This window comes from Ochotona princeps, chromosome 23 (assembly GCF_030435755.1).
Source record: "Ochotona princeps isolate mOchPri1 chromosome 23, mOchPri1.hap1, whole genome shotgun sequence".
Lineage (NCBI taxonomy): Eukaryota > Metazoa > Chordata > Mammalia > Lagomorpha > Ochotonidae > Ochotona > Ochotona princeps.
This window is the reverse complement of record NC_080854.1, coordinates 36,727,214-36,749,781: the sequence shown is the minus strand read 5'-3', so window position 1 is coordinate 36,749,781 and position 22,568 is coordinate 36,727,214. Positions and strand designations below refer to the sequence as shown.

The following is a 22,568-nucleotide window of genomic DNA, read 5'->3' as shown; positions in this document are numbered from 1 at the left end:
CTCCGGTGAGGCCTAAGGCTTAGTAAGAGATGGTAGAAATGTGGGCGGGTGTTAAGGTGTGCCCTTTTTCTTTCAGGTGCAGATATTTGGCAGCTTTAGCACAGGTCTTTACCTTCCGACCAGGTGAGTACCAGCTGGTGCTGTGCATATGGAGGGTGAGAAGTGTGTGAGCACATGGAGGGTCTGAAATAGATTCTTCGTAATCGAGCCCAAAACTGGGAATGCTGGCTAAAGAAGATGGGGGAGTACAGAGGGAAAAATTGGCAGAAGGCTCATTTAATATAATGTAATGATAATGACTTGATTGCTTTGAATTTTTCTTTTTACCCTTAATTTGTTGGGGAACAAAGCTAAAGAAACAGAAGGGAGATGTGTAAAGGCACAGTGCCACATTCCGAGTGAGTGTTGCTTTGGCTCGTGGTCTGAGGCTGGACAGGCCAGGCTTGAGGGCCACTCTGCCGACGGTGCCCTAACCGCACCGTGACGGCACAGCACAGAGCGGGAAAAGGGGCGGGGCGCGGCGCTGTCCCCTACTTTTTTTTTTTTCCATATGAAAGCGGTCTTCCAGTTGCTGGTATACTCCCCAAATGCCCACAGTGCCTGGGCCGGGGCTAGAGCCAAAGCTGCCGTCGGTGTGCTTGACTTACCAAGCTAAGCTGTTGTGGCTGACTCCCAGGGTGCTCAGTAGCAGGCAGCTGGAGTTGGAAGTGGAGCCAGGACCGTAGTTCGCGTGCCCGGCCGGGGACTGCAGGCCCTCCCTGCGTAGCAGGGCGCTGGCTCCGCTGCACAGGCAGTCTGCTCAGGGCGCTAGTCCTCTTGAGGGAACAGTCTCCAGCAGCCAGTGAGCTCTTTTTATTTATTTATTTTTTTAAAGATTTATTTTTATTGGAAAGGCAGATTTACAGAGAGGAAGAGAGCTAGAGAAAGATCTTCTGTCGCTTGGTTCACTCCCAAGTACCACAATGGCTGTAGCTGAGCTGATCTGTAGCCAGGAGCCAGGAATCTCCTCTAGGTCTCCCATGCGGGTGCAGGGTCCCAAGGCCCTGGGCCGTCCTCCACTGCTTTCCCAGGCCTCAAGCAGGGAGCTGGATGGGAAGTGGGGACTCCTGGACATGTATTAAGTGAGGAATTGAGTCACTAGGCTGCCTTGAAGGGCCCCCAACAGTTAGATTTCAACATCGCTTTGGGAGGGGATCAAACTGTAGTGAGGGCTGCAGGGGGTAAATGAAGTGGACAGTGTTCTGCTAATAGTTTTCATAACTGATCAAGTTTCAAAGTTGAGCAGTTGATATGTTTCACTAGAGATTCAAACCAAATTGTATTTAAATGTATTTTATAAGAACCTTATATGATAGAAACATGGCAAGAAAATTTGTGTTCTAAAACTGTTTTCTCATTGAGGATTCTGATACCCAAATAGGTTATGTATGCACCATTTCTTTAGAAGTTTTTTTCCGTTACCCCACTACTAACTCGCCTTTGGAGCTAAGAAGTAGTGTTAGGATTCGAGGCTTGGTTGGCAGCTCACTGGGAAGCTTAGCAGTGTCAGCTAGTTGTGGGGTTTCTGGGGGGCAGGAGAGGTGTTGAAAGGCGAGGCTGTGGCGTGGTCGGAGGATAGCTGCGCTCACCTTCACCCCCTTGGTCACCGCGTGCTGCTGTCATCCTTGGTGACACAAGTTCACTGGCTGCTTTTCTCTCTTGGGTTGTAGGCTTTGTGGGAGCAGGTCTCTTCTTGAAGAGGCAGAGGCAGTGTGTCGGAGCGGGGTGCACACCGCGTGGCTGACGAGGCAGTGTGTCGGAGTGGGGTGCACACCGCGTGGCTGACGTGCCTTTGTTTCTTGCCCAGTGACATCGATCTGGTGGTGTTTGGAAAGTGGGAGCGCCCTCCTTTACAGCTGTTGGAACAGGCCCTGCGAAAGCACAGTGTAGCAGAGCCGTGTTCTATCAAGGTCCTCGACAAAGCCACGGTAAGTTCCGCCCCTGGGGGCCCCGGCGCCAGCGGCTGCCCGCCTGGCTGCTGTGATGGGCTCGCGCCGACCACGCCTGCGCAGACGCTGCTACTTGTGGCATGCATGGGGATTATACTTTTGCTTTATTGTAATGATTATCAGTGGAGAATGTGTTTAGTGACCGTCTAAACTGTTGGGACCCATGGGATCATCAGTTGTGTTGGCACTAAGCTGGATGAGTCTGTGTGCTCATGTTAGGTGAGTGGAGCACACTGGGGCATTGTGCGGTGTCACACCCTGGTGTGCCGTGTGTCGAGTTTGGGAAAGGAGAACTCGCTGGTTCCTTCCAGGACTGAGCTGGTGTCTGCATCACCGCTTGTCCTAGGCGTTGGCGCCGGGATGGCTTCTGCAGTGCAGTCACTGGCTGGAGCAGTCCCTGGATCACTTGCCTGCTGTGTGACAGTTACAGCTCACTCTGTGCTGTCAACTAGAATTGCATTAAAATTTTTTTTGTTGTTACTCTTTGAAAAGCAAATTTTATCGTGAGAGGAAAGATGAGAGGCAGGCCTTTCATCCACTGGTTCACTCCCCAAATGGCTGCAATGGCTGGAGCTGAGTTGGTCTGAAGCCAGGAATCTGAAGCTTCCTTTGGGTCTCCCACGTGGTTGCAGGGTCCCAAGGGCTCGAGCCATCCCTTGATGCTTTCCCAGGTCGTAAGCAGGGGGCTGGATTGGAAAGTCTCAAACCAGTGCCAATATGGGATGATGGCACCACAGACAGAGGGCTAATGTACCAGCCCCTGGAATTGCATTGTTAAGTTGGGTTGGATCTAGGTGAGGTGTAGCTAAGGTCTGGGCTGGCAGAAGTTGAGGCGTGGACTCAGTTGCCCACTCGGGGAGAGCATGCCTCGCATTTCCTTGGTGCTTTGTTGAGTGCTTCGGTTTGGGGAGGGAAGTAAAAACGTGCACTGGAGTAAGAGCAGGCACAGGTGTGAGGCAAGCATCTTGGAGAGCTCGCTGAGGCGCGGACACTGCACTGCCAGCCTGCGGACAGTGGGGACAGAGGGTGCAGCACCAGGCCCCCTCCTCGCCCATCTGCACAGGGGCTGCTGTGGTGACCGACTGCTTCTAGGCCAGGGGTAGGGCGTCTTGATCTGCTGGGGACCATTTGGATGTTTGTAACATTCACAAACCATGTAGAATTGTCAGCTTACGAATCAGCCTGCCATACCTTGTTTGAATTTCAAGTTCCACCTGAGGTTGCTGGGCAGGCCCCCAGGACTGGCTGTATGCACCCAAGTCCTGAGTCTTGGCACGCTCAGCCTTCCAAGTCAGGTTGGTTGTAGACATGGCTCTCTCTCACATTTTACAGATGTGGCCGTGGAGACACACGTAACTGTCCCAGCAAAATAGCTGGTAGGAGGCAGTTCCTCCAGGCCCTGTGGGCTTTGCCTGTGTCCCTGCCCCTGCACCTTTGATGTCCCTTTCACCAGGCCTTCCTGGCCTGCTGCTGCGCCCTCCTTGGGCTCGTCTGTGCTTGTACAGTCAATGAAAGCACCGATCTCAGAAGAGCAGTGGTGACCGCGGGGATTTCTGAGCAGGTGTTGCCATTGAGATGTTGAGCCACGGAATGTTTTGAAGTCCGCACGTTGAGTAGTCGTTACAGGGAAAGTTGAGGCCTAGTGCCTGAGGGTTAATCCAGCAAGTACCCTTTCTTGTCTGTAAAATCTGGGATTCATGATTTCTGTGAGTAAGGGGAGGCCCTGACAATCCATATGCAACTTTAAGCGCATTCTGATTCCAGACTTTGGAGAATGCTGCATTATTAAAGCATAACTCTTTCCCCCCCAAATTGATTTATTTTTATTGCAAATGCATATTTACAGAAAGAGAATGAGAGACAGAGGGAAAGACCCTCTATCTTTACTCACCAAATGGCTGCAATGGCCGGAGCTGAGCCGACCTGAAGCCAGGACCCATGGGTCTCCCATGTGGGTGCAGGGTCCCAAGGCTTTGGGCTGTCCTCTGCTGCTTTCCCAGGCCTGAGCAGGGAGCTGGATGGGAAGTGGAGCTGCTGGGATTAGAATCGGTGCCCACAGGGTGTCCTGGCATGTGTAAGACAGAGGATTAACCAGTTGAGCATCAGGTCCAAAGCACAATTGTTTAAATTAAATCTCTCCAGGTACCAATAATAAAACTTACGGATCAGGAGACTGAAGTTAAAGTGGACATCAGCTTCAACATGGAGACTGGTGTCCGGGCAGCAGAGTTCATCAAAAACTACATGAAGGTGAGTTAGCGTGTAGCTGGTTCCCTCAGTGCTCCTGGCGCAGAAATACCTTCTGCCAACCCCTGCCAGCACTGCCGGAGGTTCCCAGGAGACTCACAGTGCTGTTCACGTTGGCTTTTCTTCACTGACCATCTCCTTAGGCCATGGTTGTTTTAGTGTCAAGCGGTTCTTTGTAACTATCCAGAAGCCAGTTGCCCCTGGCTCCAGGTGTGTCCAGGTGTGTCCTTGGCAGGTTGAGTCCAGGGCTTTGTTGGAACGGGGTGAATTGCGATGCAGTTGAGGTTTGCCACTCAGGACAGCCCCAGCACCTGGGTGGGGGTTGGCAGCGTTGAACCCCGGGGGTGTGTAGTCTGCTGGACAGGTGGCCCTTACCCCAGGGGAGGGAGCAGAGGCATGACCTGCCTGTGGCCTGGGTTGCTCCCTGGCCCGGCTCAGACACCTTGCTCCATCAGCTCTCCCATTCCTCCATGCCACCATCACCTGGTCTGAAGGAGTGTTACTGCCCTGAGCGGAGCATGCTCTGTGTTGGCCAGGCCTCCTCCAGCCGTGCGTGCCCTGGTGGGTGCTGGGATTCGCAGTCGGCCGCCCCTGCGGCCTTCTGTGCCCATGAAGAGCAGCAGGGCCCTTCAGTCCCGGCTGGGGACTCAGAATGGGGATGTGTGCGGGCTGGGTTTCCATGGGCCTCTCAGCACATTCATTCTTAGGTACCTAATCTTGAGACTGTACCTAGAGCTCAGATGAGCAAAAGAATTGATTCTAAGCTTTCTGTCTGTAGTTTCTGTCAAAAACATATTAACTAAGTAATATATATTTTTTTGTTTACAGAAATATTCATTGCTGCCTTACTTGATTTTAGTATTGAAACAGTTCCTGCTTCAGAGGGACCTGAATGAAGTTTTTACAGGAGGAATCAGCTCATACAGCCTCATTCTCATGGCCATTAGCTTCCTCCAGGTACAGTGCTCTCTCCGCAGGCCCCTTCTGCCCCTAGATGTCAGGCCACAGCCGCCTGCTCCTGTCCCCCAGGGGTTCCTCCAGTGCCCCTCCCCCCTCTGCTGTGCTCCCCTCCCCACTGCTGTGCCCATCTTCCCTCTGCTGTGCTCCCCTCCCCCTCTGCTGTGCTCCCCTCCCCCTCGATGTGCTCCCTTCCCTCCTCTGCTGTGCTCCCCTCCCCCTCGCTGTGCTCCCCTCCCCCTCGCTGTGCTCCCCTCCCCCTCGCTGTGCTCCCTTCCCCCCTCTGCTGTGCTTCCTTCCCCCTCTGCTGTGCTCCCTTCCCCCTCGCTGTGCTCCCCTCCCCCTCGCTGTGCTCCCCCCCCTCTGCTGTGCTCCCCTCCCCCCGCTGTGCTCCCCTCCCCCTCTGCTGTGCTCCCCTCCCCCTCTGCTGTGCTCCCCTCCCCCTCTGCTGTGCTCCCCTCCCCCTCGCTGTGCTCCCTTCCCCCCTCTGCTGTGCTCCCTTCCCTCCTCTGCTGTGCTCCCCTCCCCCTCGCTGTGCTCCCCTCCCCCTCGCTGTGCTCCCCTCCCCCCTCTGCTGTGCTCCCCTCCCCCTGCTGTGCTCCCCTCCCCCCTGCTGTGCTCCCCTCCCCCTGCTGTGCTCCCCTCCCCCTCGCTGTGCTCCCCTCCCCCTCTGCTGTGCTCCCCTCCCCCTCCGCTGTGCTCCACTCCCCCTCCGCTGTGCTCCCCTCCCCCCGCTGTGCTCCCCTTCCCCCGCTGTGCTCCCCTCCCCCTCGCTGTGCTCCCCTCCCCCCTCTGCTGTGCTCCCTCCCCCCTCTGCTGTGCTCCCCTCCCCCCGCTGTGCTCCCCTCCCCCCGCTGTGCTCCCCTCCCCCTCGCTGTGCTCCCTTCCCCCCTCTGCTGTGCTCCCTCCCCCCTCTGCTGTGCTCCCCTCCCCACTGCTGTGCCCATCTTCCCTCTGCTCTCCCACAGTGTACTCCCTCTGCTGCACTGTTCCCACTTGTGTGTCTGGTGGTGATACCTTCTAGATGATGCTGCCCTCCTGTGGCTCCTTTATAGCTGCTTTGTAGCTCTCTTGACCATTAAGGTCAAGGGCCTATCTTGTTCCGAGTCAGGTGTCTGTCAGTCTGAGCTGGAGGAAACCATCTTTTCCATTTAGAAAATTACCATTCCTTGATAAGCGATAAAAAGTCATTTTCTTTGCATTTGATTTACACTGAAAACAAATGTGTCACAGAGAGGGTTGGGTGCCGCAGCAGCTAGGTACCCTGCACTCTGGAGCAGGTCTGCTTGTGCCTCCTGCTGCTCTGCCAGAGAGCCTGGCAGCCAGCTGCCCTGTGAGAAGCAGTGCTGAGCTGTGTCTTTCTGTGACTCTGAGTTGGTTCTCTGCATGAGAATTCTCTCTTCTGTACCCACTGCTGGCTGTGTGAGCTGCACCGCCATGTTCGCACACACTTGTTAGTCTAGCCTTTGCGACCGTGCCTGCTTTGAGAAGTTTGCTGGCTGTCATTGGTACTGCTGATAACAGCTACCTGTGCCACCGTGCCCACCATGGTGACTGGCTGGCCCTTGCAGAGAGGCTTAGGGATGGGGGAATCGGGGGTTACTCTGTGGTCCTTAGCGGTCTCACTGCGTTGTGTAGTTCCACTTCTTGTGGTGTGGTCCTCACAGCTGTTCTCCCTGGACTTGGCCGTGACTCTGAGCCGCAGGGTGCCCGTCTGCTGCTGCTGGCAGTGCTGCTGCAGTCTAGTGTGAGCCACCTTGAGGTGGTGCCCCTGCCAATGCCATCCCTGTCTCCATATCCCCATCCTGCCCAGCAGCCTTCAGAGCCGTGAAGGGGTTGGAGTGGCGTTTGGCTCATTTCACAGCTTGTTAAGGGGAGGAAGCCAGAGCTGGCATGTGGCAGGCCCTTAACTGAAAGGCTAGGAGGGAGAGAGTGCACCTCTTGTGCTGTGGGGAAAAGCAGGGGCTCGGAGGCCAGAGTCGTCTCCAGCCATGCGTGCCTGTGCACGCGCGTTTCCTGCTTCTCTTGCTGTCTGGGTGCTGCATGCCCCTTCCCAGGCTGCTGCTGGTGGCCGGGCCTCAGATGTGAGTGAGTGGTGACAAGTGAGAATGGCCGCCGGCCGTGCCCGCCTGGGGAGTGCAGGCCTCCAGCTGGTGAGGCTGAGAAAGGGTTTTGAATGTGTTGTGCCTGCTGAAGTAGAAACAGTCACGTGGGAGCAGTGCAGGTCTAGACAGCTGAGTCGAACCTGGAGAGTCAGCATCACACAAGAGGGGCCCGGGCGGTGGCTTCGGTTCTGGGTGTCCTTGCGGAAAGGGCAGTGCTGAAGCAGTGCTGTCGGTGACCCACGGGACCACGGGACAGCAGGATACACTTTGCTGTGTTCATGTGCAGGGCTGGTTGCCTGTCCCCAGCTCAGAGCCCTCGTGTCACAGTTGTGATCGGTCTGTTGCTGCCACCTACTGGTTGTGTGTCAGAATAATGAAACGAAGATGGCCAGAAGCTAAGACTATGTCCACTGGTGAGAGGAGCGAATCGTGCCAGACGCTGTGTACTTACTCATCTGTGTTTGGTGTCTTATGGAAATGCAGATGCCTGTGTGTTTGCAGTTTCAAACAAGTGTAGGGAAAGGTTTGATTGTGTTGGTTAATCGACTGGGATCTGCCGCCCCTGCTGTCCATGGTGTTGGTGAGATAGCAGGTGCCACCTTGTTGTGTGCCATGTTTTTAGAATGTAGCTGGAGCCCACCTGAACTGTGGACATCTTGTTTTCCAGTTGCATCCACGAATTGATGCCCGGAGAGCTGATGAGAACCTGGGAATGCTTCTTGTAGAATTTTTTGAACTCTACGGAAGAAATTTTAATTACTTGAAAACTGGTATTAGGATAAAAGAAGGAGGTGCCTATATTGCCAAAGAAGAGATCATGAAAGCCATGACCAGTGGGTACAGACCGTCGATGCTGTGCATTGAGGACCCCCTGCTGCCTGGTAAGGGCACTTCTGCATGTGCTGCCTGGAGCCAGGCGGGCCTCCAGGGCACCATGGGTAGGGTGGGGGTGGAGAGGTCAGGGCAGCTGGCACCTCTGGGTGTAGGTCCTCCTTAGGAATTCCTTACTGAATGCTTCTAACAAATTTATTGTCAAATTGTTCAGATTCTTTAACCAATCATAATTAAGGAAAATATCCTTTTCTGTTCATAAAAGTGTTGTCATTCACTTTCCAGAAGTTTGTCACATTCTATAAAGTGAAGAGCTGCCTGCCCCTGGTGGCTGTTGGTCATTAGCGTTGCCAGTTTGTTGCTTCAGTGCCTTCCCTGTGCCTGCAGTTCCGTGATGTGTGTGGGACATGAGGGGCTGTCAGGATTGATCCAACAGGCCACAAGAAGATGCTGAAAGGAGAGATGATTTTATTAAGCTGCACTGCGGCCATCATCCATGCTTTTAGAATGACGTACCTTGTCCAAGAACATACCTACTTAGATCTCAAAAAGTTGGGGTGACACAGCTCTTGTTACAAAGGCCAGGATATGCAGGGTTTTGTTAATCACTCTCTTGGATGGAGCTAAGCGTCTCTAGAGTTGGTTTTCCTGTGTTAATTAAAGGGATTGAAAAGGGAAGAGCAGCATAGCCAAGGAACACAAGGAGAGGCAAGGAGAAAGCCTTGGGTTTGCAGGACTTTATTCCTCAGGTTTACGGTACTGGAGGGTGACATAGGGAGAGGTAGCTCTGGCACTTGGTTGCCCTGGATGCACCATCACACCAGGGGCTCTTGGTTTGTGATGAGCCTCTGGTCCACAGACACCCTCAGCTCCTTCAGGGGCCAAGGGGCCAAGGCTGGCTGCAGCTGCCCTGAGGTGACCATCTTCTTAATCTTCGCCAAGCTCGTGAGCCCATGTGAGAACTTTTCAGTCTCCATTTCTTCAGTGGTGAGTGAGTTGAACACATTGTTTATCAATCCCACACTGTTGTGTGAGCATCTGTTACATAGGAAACTATCAGTAGGTGCTGAGGGTGGTGGACAGGTGACAGGAGGGGGCTGTTCTCTGGGTGGGTGCTGAGGGTGGTGGACAGGTGACAGGAGGGGGCTGTTCTCTGGGTGGGTGCTGAGGGTGGTGGACAGGTGACAGGAGGGGGCTGTTCTCTGGGTGGGTGCTGAGGGTGGTGGACAGGTGACAGGAGGGGCTGTTCTCTGGGTGGGTGCTGAGGGTGGTGGACAGGTGACAGGGGCTGTTCTCTGGGTGGGTGCTGAGGGTGGTGGACAGGTGGCAGGAGGGGGCTGTTCTCTGGGTGGGTGCTGAGGGTGGTAGGTGACAGGAGGGGGCTGTTCTCTGGGTGGGTGCTGAGGGTGGTGGACAGGTGGCAGGAGGGGGCTGTTCTCTGGGTGGGTGCTGAGGGTGGTGGACAGGTGGCAGGAGGGGGCTGTTCTCTGGGTGGGTGCTGAGGGTGGTGGACAGGTGGCAGGAGGGGGGGCTCCTGGCCTCTCTGGCGCAGCCCCTGCCTCCTTTCCTTCACTCGGGCCTCTCCTCCCGTGTGGAGGGAGACTGTTCGCCCATTTTTCCTGCTTGTCTTTCACCTCTGTGTTTGGTGTTTTTTGTTTCCCCTCCTATATAATTATGTAATCTTTAAAGTTTCTTTGGATTTGATATTTTTATTTTTAAGGCTTCTGAGGTGTGAGATTGACTTCCTAAAAATCTTTCAAAAAGGAATATACTGACCTACTTTGTGTGTGTATGTATATATATGTGTGTGTGTATATATATAGTATATATGTGTGTGCATGTGTAATATATATGTAGACTGAAATATGAAACCTTGTTTTTAATAAAAATCAAGCTCCTCTTGCTGGTCTAGCCTGGTGCTATGGCAGTGCTTCTGCAGGTGTGCCCTGTGTCCGGTTGGCACCGGAGACCTTTCCAGCTGCCGTTAGAGCAGTCCATCAAGGGAGCTGTCCCCTGTGTCTGCAGGTGGTGCTTTTCCGTGAGAGATTTATGTGCAGTTATATGAAAGGCAGTGTCACCGAAAGAGGACCAGAGAAAGCTGTTTATCTGCTGCTGCACTCCCCAAGGGGCTGCGCTGGGCTGAAGCTGGAAGCTACAGACTTCTTCCAGGCCTCCCGTGTGGGTGCAGGGCCTAAGCAGTCGAGCCACTCCCTGCTGCTTTCCCGGTGGCATTAGCAAGGGAGCTGGACCAGACGTGGAGCAACCAGGACTTGAACTGGTGCCCACATGGGATGTTGGTGTTGCAGGTGGCAGGTCACCTCAGGCACACTCAGTGCTCAGGGAAGTTTGGACTTCGGTGTGTCCAGCTTCCTTGTGGTTTTGCCTCGTGCAGAACAGTGAGACTTGACTGCCCGTGGTTGCTCTGCCCGTCATTGCCTCCCGTCTGTTCTCGTTGGCAGACCGGGCCCTCGGTGCGGCGTGTTCACAGGTGCTGAGTTCCCCGCAGGCCTGTGGGGTCAGCCAGATCCACCTTGCTGTGGGGCCTGGGGCTGTTTCTCATGTGCGAACATCAGGATCACTTGGATGACGTCTTAGGTTTTTGGCAGAGTTCAACAGCTGCCTTTGTCTTGCAGGAAATGATGTTGGCCGGAGCTCCTACGGGGCAATGCAGGTGAAGCAAGTGTTCGACTATGCCTACATTGTGCTCAGTCACGCTGTGTCACCGCTCGCAAGATCCTACCCCAACCGAGATTCCGAAAGGTGACATATCCTGGGCGCCTAGTTCCTAGGAGTCACAGGCTCAGCTTTCTGGTGGTACTCTGTTCCGTGGGGTCTGATAGCTGTGCCGCCTTGTTTCAGTAGCCCTTGACCTTGCTGCTGCAGGAGCTCAGGATGGCTGTGTTTGATTCATCCTTGATGGAGAGGTGTTTCTTGTCGTGGACTTGGCATTTTCTGTAGGGGATTTGTTCTGGGGGTCACGTGGTGGTGCTTTCTGGCTTCCAAAGCTTTGGCTGTGAGACTTTCTCTCGGGCAGTTGAGAGTAACACACTGACCCTTGAGGAGAGGCGTCCTGCTGCACGTGCCCAGTGCCCACTGCCTTTGGCCGAGAGTGTGCCGCGTGCTGGGAGCCACAGGAGGAGGCGTGATGGGAACCGGGGGACGGGCAGGTCGTGAGCCAGCGCAGAGCCTCCTGGTTACGGTGGTGGCAGCCTGCTCGTGGCACTGGGGCTGCACACACACTGACTAGGGGGTGGCACTCCGTGTCACTTGCCACCATCTTGACGCACATCTGTGCAGCAAGAAGTGGGAATGTTAGAACTCTGGTTGTTGCAGGTGGGATGGTGGGCTTGCTGCCTAGCTAAGGGCAGGATTTCCTGGTTCGCTGGCTCGCTCCAAGTGAACCCCAATGTGCACTTGAGCTTCCACGTGCGTAATGTTGTAGCTCTTTGTCTCCTTCGCTTGGCAGCAGGCGGTGTGGTGTGCAGGCTGAGTGTATTGACAGCCCTTGTCTGTTGCAGTACTTTAGGAAGGATCATCAAAGTCACTCAGGAAGTGATCGACTACCGCAGGTGGATCAAGGAGAAGTGGGGCGGCAGAGCCCACTCGTCACCAGAGCTCGGTGAGGACAGCTCCGTGCACTGTGCGGCCCACTCTCATCCCTGGCCGGTGAATCGTGCAGGAGAAAGTTGCTTGTTGTTCTGCTAAGCACTCACTTCAACACGGGGGTGGGAGCCAGCAGTGTCCAGGAGAAATGCAGTGCGTGTTCAGCACAATTCAAACCGTCAACGTTTCAAAACAAAAAAAATTTAAAACAATTCATAGCCTCTTTTTTTTTAAAGATTTATTTTATTTATTTTTTTTTTTTAGTACAAAGTTGGATATACAGAGAGGAGGAGAGACAGAGAGGAAGATCTTCTGTCCGATGATTCACTCCCCAAGTGAGCCGCAACGGCCGGTGCTGCACCAATCCGAAGCCGGGAACCTGGAACCTCCTCCGGGTCTCCCATGCGGGTGCAGGATTCCAAGGCTTTGGGCCATCCTTGACTGCTTTCCCAGGCCACAAGCAGGGAGCTGGATGGGAAGTGGAGCTGCTGGGATTAGAACTGGCACCCATTTGGGATCCCGGCGCGTTCAAGGCGAGGACTTTAACCGCTAGGCCACATCGCCGGGCCCCTTCATAGCCTCTTTTTATACTGAGTTTTTAAAACCCAGTATGTGCTAATATAGGTTCCAGTAAATTTATAGTTGGCAGTGATTTGCATATACATGTTAACAACATACTTAAGTATTTCCCAGTTATTAGGAAATTGAGTATGATTGAATGAAATGAAGCTGAATGTAGAGCGAGCGTGAAGCTGACGGGTTGGTCCTCAGCCGTGCTGGCACTGGGTTCAGTTCCTTGGGAACCTGGCCTTTGTCTTCTCTCCACAGACAACAGGATTAAGATAACAGAGCGGATAGCCTTGTGTGGCGGGGAGCAGCCCCGGGAGCCAGGCTCGCCCTGCAGCCAGCGGCTGACGCTGTCTCTGTCCAGCCCCCAGCTCCTCTCCTCCGGCTCCTCGGCATCCTCCGTGTCGTCACTGTCTGGGAGCGACATTGTGAGTCAGCCTTACTGTCCTCCCCTTGGCCTCAGCAGTGAGTTTCAAATGTCTCCCCTGGAGCTTTGATTACCCTGTTTCCTGGAGTCTTCCCTGGGCGGTCCTGGACCGCTGGAGGCCCAGCACCATGTACTTCCTGTAGGTTTACAACGCTGTTTGGAGGTGAGAGGTTGGGTTCAGGGGTCTGTTCTGCGTTTCCTTGAACAGCTGTGACGTCACTTGAAGGAAGCCTGGACTGATGTTTCACAGCCAGCCTCAATGCAGAAGGGGGGGCAGTCCCCTCCCTGTCTCCCCTCCTTATCTCCCTCCACGCTTTCCCTTCCCCCCTCTTCCTCCCTGTCTCCCCCTTCCTTCTCTTCCTTCACTCCCTCCAGTATCCCTCCCCTCCCCCATCCCCTCTCTGTCTCTTCCCGCTCCCTCCCTCCCTCCCTCTCCCTCCCTCTCCCTCCCTCCCTCCCTCTCCCTCCCTATTCTCTCTGCTTCCCTCCCTGCTTCCCCTCCCTCCCTGCTTGCTCTCTCTCCCCTTCTTCCCTCCCTCCTCCCTCCCTCCTCCCTCCCTCCTCCCCTCCCTCCTTCCTTGCTCTCTCTCCCCTCCTTCCCTTCCTCTCTCCCCCTCCCTCCTCCCCTCCCTCCTTCCTCCCTCCTCCCCTCCCTCCTTCCTCCCTTTTCGCCTCCCTCCTTCCTCCCTCCCTCCTCCCTTTCCTCCCTCCCTCCTCCCTCCCTCCTTCCTCCCTCCTTCCTTGCTCTCTCTCCCCTCCTTCCCTTCCTCTCTCTTCCCTCCCTGTCTCCCTCTTTGGGAGTCAGAGAAGAAGATTCCTGCCACTTGGGGCTGGCTGAGCAGAAGCTGGGCACCAGGACCTCTGCCCAGGCTCTCCTGTGGTGGCAGGAACTCAGTCCCTGTGAGTTGTCACTGCTGGCCGCTTGCAGGGTCCGCTGGAGCCAGGAGCCAGAGGCAGGTTGGCCCCAGGTACTCAGACATGCACTGCAGGTGTCTTAGCCGTCGGCAAGTGCCAGCTCTCCATGCAGGGTCTTTTTCTACTTTCCTGCTTTTAAGAAGCTGTCCTTATTTTTTGTGTTGATTTAAGGATTCGGACACGCCGCCCTGTACCACACCCAGTGTTTACCAGTTCAGTCTACAAGCACCGACTCCTCTGATGGCCAGCTTACCCGCTGCCCTGCCGATGCCCAGTGGCAAACCTCAGTCCACACCTTCCAGAACGTTGATCATGACAACCAACAATCAGGTATATGCCTGGGCGGCCCCAGAGGCAGACCCCAGGGCTGGTGTGAGCTGGGAAAGGGGCACAGGAGATGGGGAGTAGCCCGCAAAGGGGCTTTTTGAGTCTTTGATAAAGGAGATGCGAGTGTTCTTTAGTGGGGAACCCGCCCTTCCCGTGGCTTCAGGCTGTCATTGCTGATCCGTAGAGGTGGTCACAGACCCTGGTTTCAGACCCCCCTGGCGGTCAGCAGTCAGAGACCCTTGGCAGGTTCACACCTTAGTATGGGGTACCCTGGGGAGGCCCCACCCTGGCTCTGCTGTCTCTGGCCCAGGGCCCAGTGTCCCTGTTTTTCTGTCTGGGTCACAGCATTTAGGTTTCCTTCTTTTGCTTTCTTTAAAAACATTTATTTACCTTTATTGGAAAGTTAGTTATACAGAGAAGGGGAAAGAGAGAAAGATCTTCCATCTGCTGATTCACTCCCCAAATGGCCGCCGTGTTCAGAGTCGAGCCAGTCCGAAGCCAGGAGCCTCTTCTAGGTCTCCCATGCAAGTGCAGAGACCAAAGGCTTCGGGCCGTCCTTGACTGTCCTCCCAGGCCACAAGCAGGGAGCTGGATGGGAAGCGGGGCTTCTGGGATAGGAACTGGTGCCCACAGGGGATCCCGGCGCGTGCAAGGCGAGGCCTCCAGCTGCTGAGTTTCCATGCCAGGCACAGAGCGATTTGAACTTAGCTTTCTTTTTCTTTTTTGTCATGTTATTAATTAGACTAGTTCACAATTACATATCAGTTGAATATCCATGTGTAGAAAACACATTTCTTTCCTTAGTGTAAGAGAAGTGGGTCTTCTGCACGTGTCAGGCCAGGAGGGTGTGTGCAGCCATGGCTTGACCCCTTGCTTGCACGAGCTGGGCCTTGAAAGCTCAGCTCCTTGATGAGAGAGCTAACGCCTGCTGGCATGGCTCACCCAAACTTACCCAGCCGGCAGCCTGTAGCTGGTGTGGAATGGGAAAGCCCAGGTGGCTGTTTAAGCTCTTCCAGGGAGATTCTGCCACAGGTCACTCAAGTTGCCGTCTTGGAGTTGTCACATCAGTCCCAGTGGCCCTGAGGGCCTGGAGGGCCTGTTGGGAGCTCCTGCTTGTGCCTTCCAGAGCTCCAGGGGCTGGAGGAGAGATTGGCACCATGGCCTGGTTTGTGCTGATAGTTGAGGTGAGGCACGAGTGCCATCCAGGTGTTAAGAGCAGATTGGCACAGAGTGTTCATGAAAGGATTAGGTGAGATCCTGCCTCAGTGCTCCTCCAGCCCACGCAGCTCACCGCCAGGTGGCTTCAACCCCGAGAGTCAGCGGGCTGCTAAGGACCTCTAGGCCCAAGCTGTGGCTCTGGATTCTGTTCCTGAGCAGGCCGCCTGCGGGCGAGACTCCTGCTCCGTCCACACCCCTAGAGTCAGCACACAGGAAACCAAGAAAAGTCTGTCCGCACGAATGACTGCGGCCCAGGGCCACGGGTTGGGGCCAGAGCAGCGCCAGAGACCAGTGACCGCTGTCTTTCTGAGAGCTGACAGTGTCTGAGCTGCTGCTTGGTCTTGAGCGAGTTGTCAGACTTGGGTTTCTGGCATGCTCCTGTTGTTGGAGTTCAGCAGCCAACACACCAGCCTCCTGCAGCCTGTTTGTGGAAGCACCAGCCCTGGCTGGGCGAGGCGTGAGCCTGGTCCTGGCTGGGCGAGGCGTGAGCCTGGTCCTGGCATTTCCTGTGTGCTTTTGGGCCCTTGCGGATGCCTCTGTTCTGCTCCAGACCAGGTTCACCATCCCACCACCGACCCTCGGGGTGGCCGCTGTTCCTGGCAGACAAGCTGGCGTCGAGGGGACAACGTCACTGAAAGGTGTCCACCACTCGTCATCCCCAGCCGTCCCCTCTGCGTCCCCCACCCCACTGTCCAGCCCGCATCTGTATCATAAGGTGGGTCCTGTTCCAGCCCCACCTGGTGCAGCCCCGCCTGGCGCCCGTGGGCCGTGCCGCAGCCCCGCAAAAGGCAGTGCTGTTCTGAGGAGTCGGATTTAGGCTGGCTTTCCCCTGTAAACAAAGGTAGAACAGTGTGACAGTATTTCAAAATGTAACAGGGCATTCCTCTTTTTCTGTGAGCCAGTAAGCAAAACTGAACTTGGCAGTGAGCAGTTCAGAAGGAAGTCCATGGTGCTTTCCAGTGTGTTTGTCGAAACCCCGGGGCTCCCACGGGCCGTGTCCTGCCTGCCGCCCCACGCCCCTGCCCACGTGCTGCTTTCTCCTCTGCTTCTTGCTCCTGCTGTCTGCTCTGACACCTCCCACAGGCCACTTGCCTTCTTTTCTGTGCTGTTGGGAGGAGCTGTGGGTAGGGACCCCACAAACATGGCCCACTTGGGCGTCTACGGAGGGTCCTCATGGGGGGGGATAGAAGGGACTTCCCTTCCTAATCCTTCAATCAGATGGGACTAGTTGGGAGTGAGATTCTGTTTGTGAGGTTTAACCACGTGTTCCCCTGCCTCGCTGTGCAGTGTGGGGACACCTGGCCGGCAGTGTGTGCAGTGTGTTGGCAGTGTGCAGTGTGGGGACACCTGGCCGGCAGTGTGTGCAGTGTGTTGGCAGTGTGCAGTGTGGGGACACCTGGCCGGCAGTGTGTTGGCAGTGTGCAGTGTGGGGACACCTGGCCGGCAGTGTGTGCAGTGTGTTGGCAGTGTGCAGTGTGGGGACACCTGGCCGGCATTGTGTTGGCAGTGTGCAGTGTGAGGGACACCTGGCCGGCAGTGTGTGCAGTGTGTTGGCAGTGTGCAGTGTGGGGACACCTGGCCGGCAGTGTGTTGGCAGTGTGTTGGCAGTGTGCAGTGTGGGGGACACCTGGCCGGCAGTGTGTGCAGTGTGTTGGCAGTGTGCAGTGTGGGGGACACCTGGCCGGCAGTGTGTTGGCAGTGTGCAGTGTGGGGGACACCTGGCCGGCAGTGTGTTGGCAGTGTGCAGTGTGGGGGACACCTGGCCGGCAGTGTGTTGGCAGTGTGCAGTGTTGGGACACCTGGCCGGCAGTGTGTTGGCAGTGTGTTGGCAGTGTGCAGTGTGGGGACACCTGGCCGGCAGTGTGTTGGCAGTGTGCAGTGTGGGGACACCTGGCCGGCAGTGTGTTGGCAGTGTGTTGGCAGTGTGCAGTGTGGGGACACCTGGCCGGCAGTGTGTGCAGTGTGTTGGCAGTGTGCAGTGTGAGGGACACCTGGCCGGCAGTGTGTGCAGTGTGTTGGCAGTGTGCAGTGTGGGGACACCTGGCCGGCAGTGTGTTGGCAGTGTGTTGGCAGTGTGCAGTGTTGGGACACCTGGCCGGCAGTGTGTGCAGTGTGTTGGCAGTGTGCAGTGTGGGGACACCTGGCCGGCAGTGTGTGCAGTGTGTTGGCAGTGTGCAGTGTGGGGACACCTGGCCGGCATTGTGTTGGCAGTGTGCAGTGTGAGGGACACCTGGCCGGCAGTGTGTGCAGTGTGTTGGCAGTGTGCAGTATGGGGACACCTGGCCGGCAGTGTGTTGGCAGTGTGTTGGCAGTGTGCAGTGTGGGGGACACCTGGCCGGCAGTGTGTGCAGTGTGTTGGCAGTGTGCAGTGTGGGGGACACCTGGCCGGCAGTGTGTTGGCAGTGTGCAGTGTGGGGGACACCTGGCCGGCAATGTGTTGGCAGTGTGCAGTGTGGGGACACCTGGCCGGCAGTGTGTTGGCAGTGTGCAGTGTTGGGACACCTGGCCGGCAGTGTGTTGGCAGTGTGTTGGCAGTGTGCAGTGTGGGGACACCTGGCCGGCAGTGTGTTGGCAGTGTGCAGTGTGGGGACACCTGGCCGGCAGTGTGTTGGCAGTGTGTTGGCAGTGTGCAGTGTGGGGACACCTGGCCGGCAGTGTGTGCAGTGTGTTGGCAGTGTGCAGTGTGAGGGACACCTGGCCGGCAGTGTGTGCAGTGTGTTGGCAGTGTGCAGTGTGGGGACACCTGGCCGGCAGTGTGTTGGCAGTGTGTTGGCAGTGTGCAGTGTTGGGACACCTGGCCGGCAGTGTGTGCAGTGTGTTGGCAGTGTGCAGTGTGGGGACACCTGGCCGGCAGTGTGTTGGCAGTGTGCAGTGTGGGGGACACCTGGCCGGCAGTGTGTTGGCAGTGTGCAGTGTGGCACTGGCACGTCCTCCGGTGTCTCCCTGTGAAGCTGGGTCATGGCCGGAGCTCCTTGCGGCACAGGGGAGGTGACGGGTCCAGCCGGTGCCCTGCCTGGGGTCTGCAGGCTGGGCTCCGACACCGACACCGCTGTCTCTTGGTCTCTGCAGCAGCACAGCGGCATGAAGCTGTCCATGAAAGGCTCCCACAGCCACGCTCCAGGCGGCAGCTACGGCTCAGTGGGCAGTGGAGGCGTGCGCCCCCCTGTGGGCAACCGGGGCCACCACCAGTACAACCGTACCGGCTGGAGGAGGAAGAAACACACGCACACGCGGGACAGCCTGCCTGTGAGCCTCAGCAGATAGTGGCTCTGCCGCACCTGCATCCCAGCCCGCCTGCGGCCTCAGCGCCACGGGGCCCCGACCAGCCCGGTCACTCTGCATGTCTGCCTGTGTGCTGGTCGCGTCCCGAGAGCAGCGTGTGCTCATCCGTGAGGCCTTAGCGGCGTGGGCGTTGTCTGCTGCTGCTCCCGAGCTGCCGTGCTGCGCCGGGCAGGTGGGCGGCCGTGCGTCTTCATCTCGCGTGGACCAGAGCCACTGAGGAGAGCAAGCCCGTTGCCATGCCACGCCCACTGGTGGTCGGAGGTCATCGTCTCACTGCCCTCGTGTTTGGTTTGAAGCTTCGGAACTGTTTTTCTGTGTAAATATTGAAAACTTATGATTTGTGCAATAACTGGGATATTTTTTATTTAATTTCATATTTTCACATAAGTTATATTTAAGGGAGGAGGGATTTTTTTTAAACAAGCTTAGATCCTTTCCCAAGTTGCATTTCCTAAGTTGGGTTCATCGTGTCAGCTGTTGTCAGATGGGCATCGTCACGAGCACTGTGCTGAGGGGCTTCAGTTTTATGTTTTTGCTTTTGGTCAGATGCGAGTCAAGGAGCTGACAGCCTGGCGCCTCTGGGGACCTCAGTCCCGGGGCCTGGGACGTGCTGCCCGGGCCTCGCTGTGGGTCCTAGCTCTTGGGTCTTGCTCTGACTGTGAGTTCTAACATTTTGATTTTGTTCTTTTAATCTTGACAACAAATCCAGCATTGAAAGTGCCAGAAGCATAACTTTGTAAGGGGAGAAGTGTCACGGAATTCCACCTGACAAGCACATGGCCTTGGACACGCTTGAGTGAGTTTCAGGACCAGCCCGTGAGGAGGGGCTGGCGAGTGGCAGCACAGACAGGGGTACCCAGTTTTAGGAAGTGGAGAAAGGAGTCTTGTTGATTCCGTGAGGAATCGGTGTGGCAGTATGCCTTCGTTCTGTTAAGAGCAAACCCACGAGAAGTGCTCCGGCCGCTCGGAGCGGCGCAGGAAGTGTCAGCCACACCGCAGGGGCGACGGCGTGGCCTGAGAGCGACCCGCACCCACTCCAGATGCCTGCAGGGTCACTATGCAAGTGTGTTCCGCCACATCCACCACTGTCCTTGTAAACTTGTTTGGAACGCAAGCAAATCCGTCCTGCCTAACCCCGAGTTTCCACAGCCCTGCGGTTGTCCCAGGGGTGGGTTGCGTCCTGTGGCCACCTGGCTTCCACTTTCAACATGGCCTTTGGGCCCTGCTAAACACTACAGGGAGGTTGGTGTGTGACGCCCGCTCATGGAGGTGTGGCCAGGAGGTGGCAGCTGCTTGTCGCGCAGCTGGGTCCTGGGTTGCTGAGTGGCGGATGGCCAGCAGGGAAACAGAGAGGTGTCTGCTCTGCCTTCCCCGGGAGCCGCCCACTGCTGCTGCAGGTGTCTTGGCGGCTGTCGGCAGACGGGATTGAGAGTTACTCAGAATATTTAAAAATATTTAAATTGTGAACCTATCGATAAGGAATATTTATAAAAACTGACCCGTAGGCCTGTACTAATCTCCAGATGTTAGCAATATTGACTGTAACGCACATTAAGCACACCAGTGCAGTGCTGGCAGCGAGTGTCCCGGGGTGCACATTTTAAAGCTCCATTCATAGAGCCGGTTCCATGTTTGTGTCCGTAATGGCGAACCAGATGAATTGGCCTGGCTGCCACTGTGGTCACACGCTACAGGTTCAACAAAACGATATCATGTTTCGATTTTGTTTGTGTGTGGACAGCAATGTGGAAGCTAAAATTGACATATTTTTATGTAAAGTTTTTCTATTCTTTGATTTTTAATAAACTTTGGAAACCAGCTTGGTGTTTGTGCTTGCTTTCTGCTCTAGGAGCGTGGCTGGGATGGGAGTGGGCTTGGAAGGGGAGGGGCTCGAGGGTGGCTTTCTGCTTGGTGGCTTCGGTTGGCGCGTGGCCCTGGCTTTGCATGAGGGCTGAGCGAGAGGAAAGCGACCGGGATGCTTGGGGTCCTCACCTGCTGGAGTGAGCAGCGTCCAGGGCGCCCCCTCACTGCCGCTCAGAAACAACCTTGCAGGCCGCAGAACAGAGTGCCACTTCCCCTGTAATACGATGGGAAGTGAAGAGGAAATTGTTGGAGTTTTTGTAAGCCAGTGGGTGATGGTCTGTGAACAGCTGCAAGGCCCTTTGGTGGTGATCCGGAACCCTAAGGTCCAGCACCTCGTGCCTCACTGAGGTGGGCCTGGTGGGGCAGCTGCCCTCCACCTGGTTGACACAGCAGCCCGGGCCTTGGCATCCTTGCCAGGGAAGAGGGGGCCCGGTGGAGGACAGGGTTCATTGTCGGTCAGAGCAATGGCAGGGAGCTGCAGTGCTTGGGGAGCGCAGGGCTGGGGGCTGCTGCTTCCAGGCTGTGGAGACAGGCAGAGAATTGGTGTGACCTGGATCCAGGTGTCACCAGGACTGCTAGCGTTGGCTGGCAGCTTGTGGAGGTGCAGGCCGATGTTGGCGGGGCTGGCACAGCTGACGTCCGTGTCGTATGCAGAGCTGGCAAAGCAGTGGAATGGGCCCCCGAGCGCATGGTTGCAGGGGACCAGGGAGCTAGCACCCAGAAGAAGCCAGGTTACAGAGCCTGATGGAGTAGGGGCTTACTTAGCTGTCTAGGCTGTAAAGCTGGCCCTGCTCTGTTGGGGTTCCCAGACCAGGAAAAAGGGAAGGGCCTGTCCAGGGATGGGGCCGCCTGTCCTCCCTGGGCATTCTGGTTCCTGTTCTGACTTCACCTTGAGGTTGCTCACTGGCAGTGCCCCATGACTCAACCCTGAGACCTCAGGGCGCTCTTCATGGCCAGGGCTCCCCAGCCTTGCTGTGGGGTGGCTACAGGATTTCCAGGGCCAGTTGCTGGGAACCCAGTGTCCGGCAGCCAGGCACTGGGGCACAGATGTAGACATGGCACTCTGCCATGCGCATGCTCCTGCTCTAGTTCCACCTCCTTGGCAGTTTGCTGTCAGCTCACCTGCGATGTTCCTGCTCATCGGCTGACGGAGGTAGGTGGAGGAAGGGTGTGGTGGCCCCCAATCACAAAGCACCCACGCATATGTACACGTAAACACCAGACAGACACATGTATAAACGTGGAAACATGCACAAGTGCCCACATCATACAGGTACACTCCCATGCAAGTATATGTGTAATATGCATATAGACATATACACATATAATATACACTCATGCACACATGGAGACGTATACAAATACAGGTGTGCACACTCAGTTGGTCATCAGCTGCTAGGGACAGTCCCCATCTCCTTGGTTCTCTAACAGAACTGCCTCTCACTCGCCCTGAGACTGCAAACCCCTGCCCTGGAGGCTGCCTCCCCCCCATCCTTCCTAGGCCACTGGGTGTGGTGCCCCCCCTTGTAAAAAGATGTTTATTTTTATTGGAAAGTCAGATATACAGCGAGGAGGAGAGACAGAATAAGATCTTCCATCCGATGGTTCACTCCCCAAGCAGCCACAGTAGCTGGAGCTGAGCCAATCTGAAGCCAGGAGCCTGGAGCCTGGAGCCTCTTCTGGATCTTACACATGGGTGCAGGGCCTCAACGCTTTAGGCTGTCCTTGACTGCCTTCCCAGGCCACAAGCAGGGAGCTGGATGGGAAGTGGGGTTGCCAGGATAGGAACTGGTGCCCACATGGGATCCTGGTGCATTCAAGGCGAGGACTTTGGTCACTAGGCTACCGCGCCAGTCCCCACATTGCCCTTCTTGTCCTCTCCACTGCTGAACCCGCGCCTGTCCCAGAGCTACAAGCTGCATGTGGCTCTGTGCAGTGCTCACCTTGGCAGCCCCTGACCAAAGTCTCTGCCTTCTCCCTTTCTCCCTGCACCCTCGCTGCTCCAATGTATGCACTCCGGCACCAGGGACAGGCCGCTGACTGCCACCATCTCTGGTCCTCCCAAATCAGCTGACTCTTCATTAGCTGGAATCATCCATTTCTTGTCACCCCATCTGTTCTGGCCTTGTCCCTTGATCATCCTCTTTCCTGGGCATCAGGCTTCCTGCTGGCCAGCCTGCATCCTGAAGACCACAGTGGCCCGCTTCTCTGCTCTAGAGCCTGGGTGGACTCCCAGGG

The 22,568-nt window shown here is 56.0% G+C and overlaps 1 protein-coding gene across 2 annotated transcripts in view; it reads left to right on the top strand.

The window, feature by feature from the left end:
* Window positions 1-20,285, top strand: part of TENT4A (terminal nucleotidyltransferase 4A) — a 39,801-nt gene extending 19,516 nt beyond the window's left edge. Inside the window, exons 3-13 of one of the 2 annotated variants that reach the window (XM_058680103.1) lie at window positions 77-123; window positions 1,847-1,967; window positions 4,131-4,238; window positions 5,064-5,192; window positions 7,965-8,178; window positions 10,762-10,888; window positions 11,647-11,747; window positions 12,560-12,726; window positions 13,812-13,970; window positions 15,736-15,900; window positions 18,258-20,285. In XM_058680103.1, coding sequence (XP_058536086.1) covers window positions 77-123; window positions 1,847-1,967; window positions 4,131-4,238; window positions 5,064-5,192; window positions 7,965-8,178; window positions 10,762-10,888; window positions 11,647-11,747; window positions 12,560-12,726; window positions 13,812-13,970; window positions 15,736-15,900; window positions 18,258-18,449 — 1,530 coding nt within the window. In that variant the 3' untranslated portion in view covers window positions 18,450-20,285. Of the gene's footprint in view, window positions 1-76; window positions 124-1,846; window positions 1,968-4,130; window positions 4,239-5,063; window positions 5,193-7,964; window positions 8,179-10,761; window positions 10,889-11,646; window positions 11,748-12,559; window positions 12,727-13,811; window positions 13,971-15,735; window positions 15,901-18,254 lie in introns of both variants that reach the window. The other variant, XM_004597893.2, reaches the window with a different exon arrangement.
* Window positions 20,286-22,568: the final 2,283 nt, after the last annotated feature.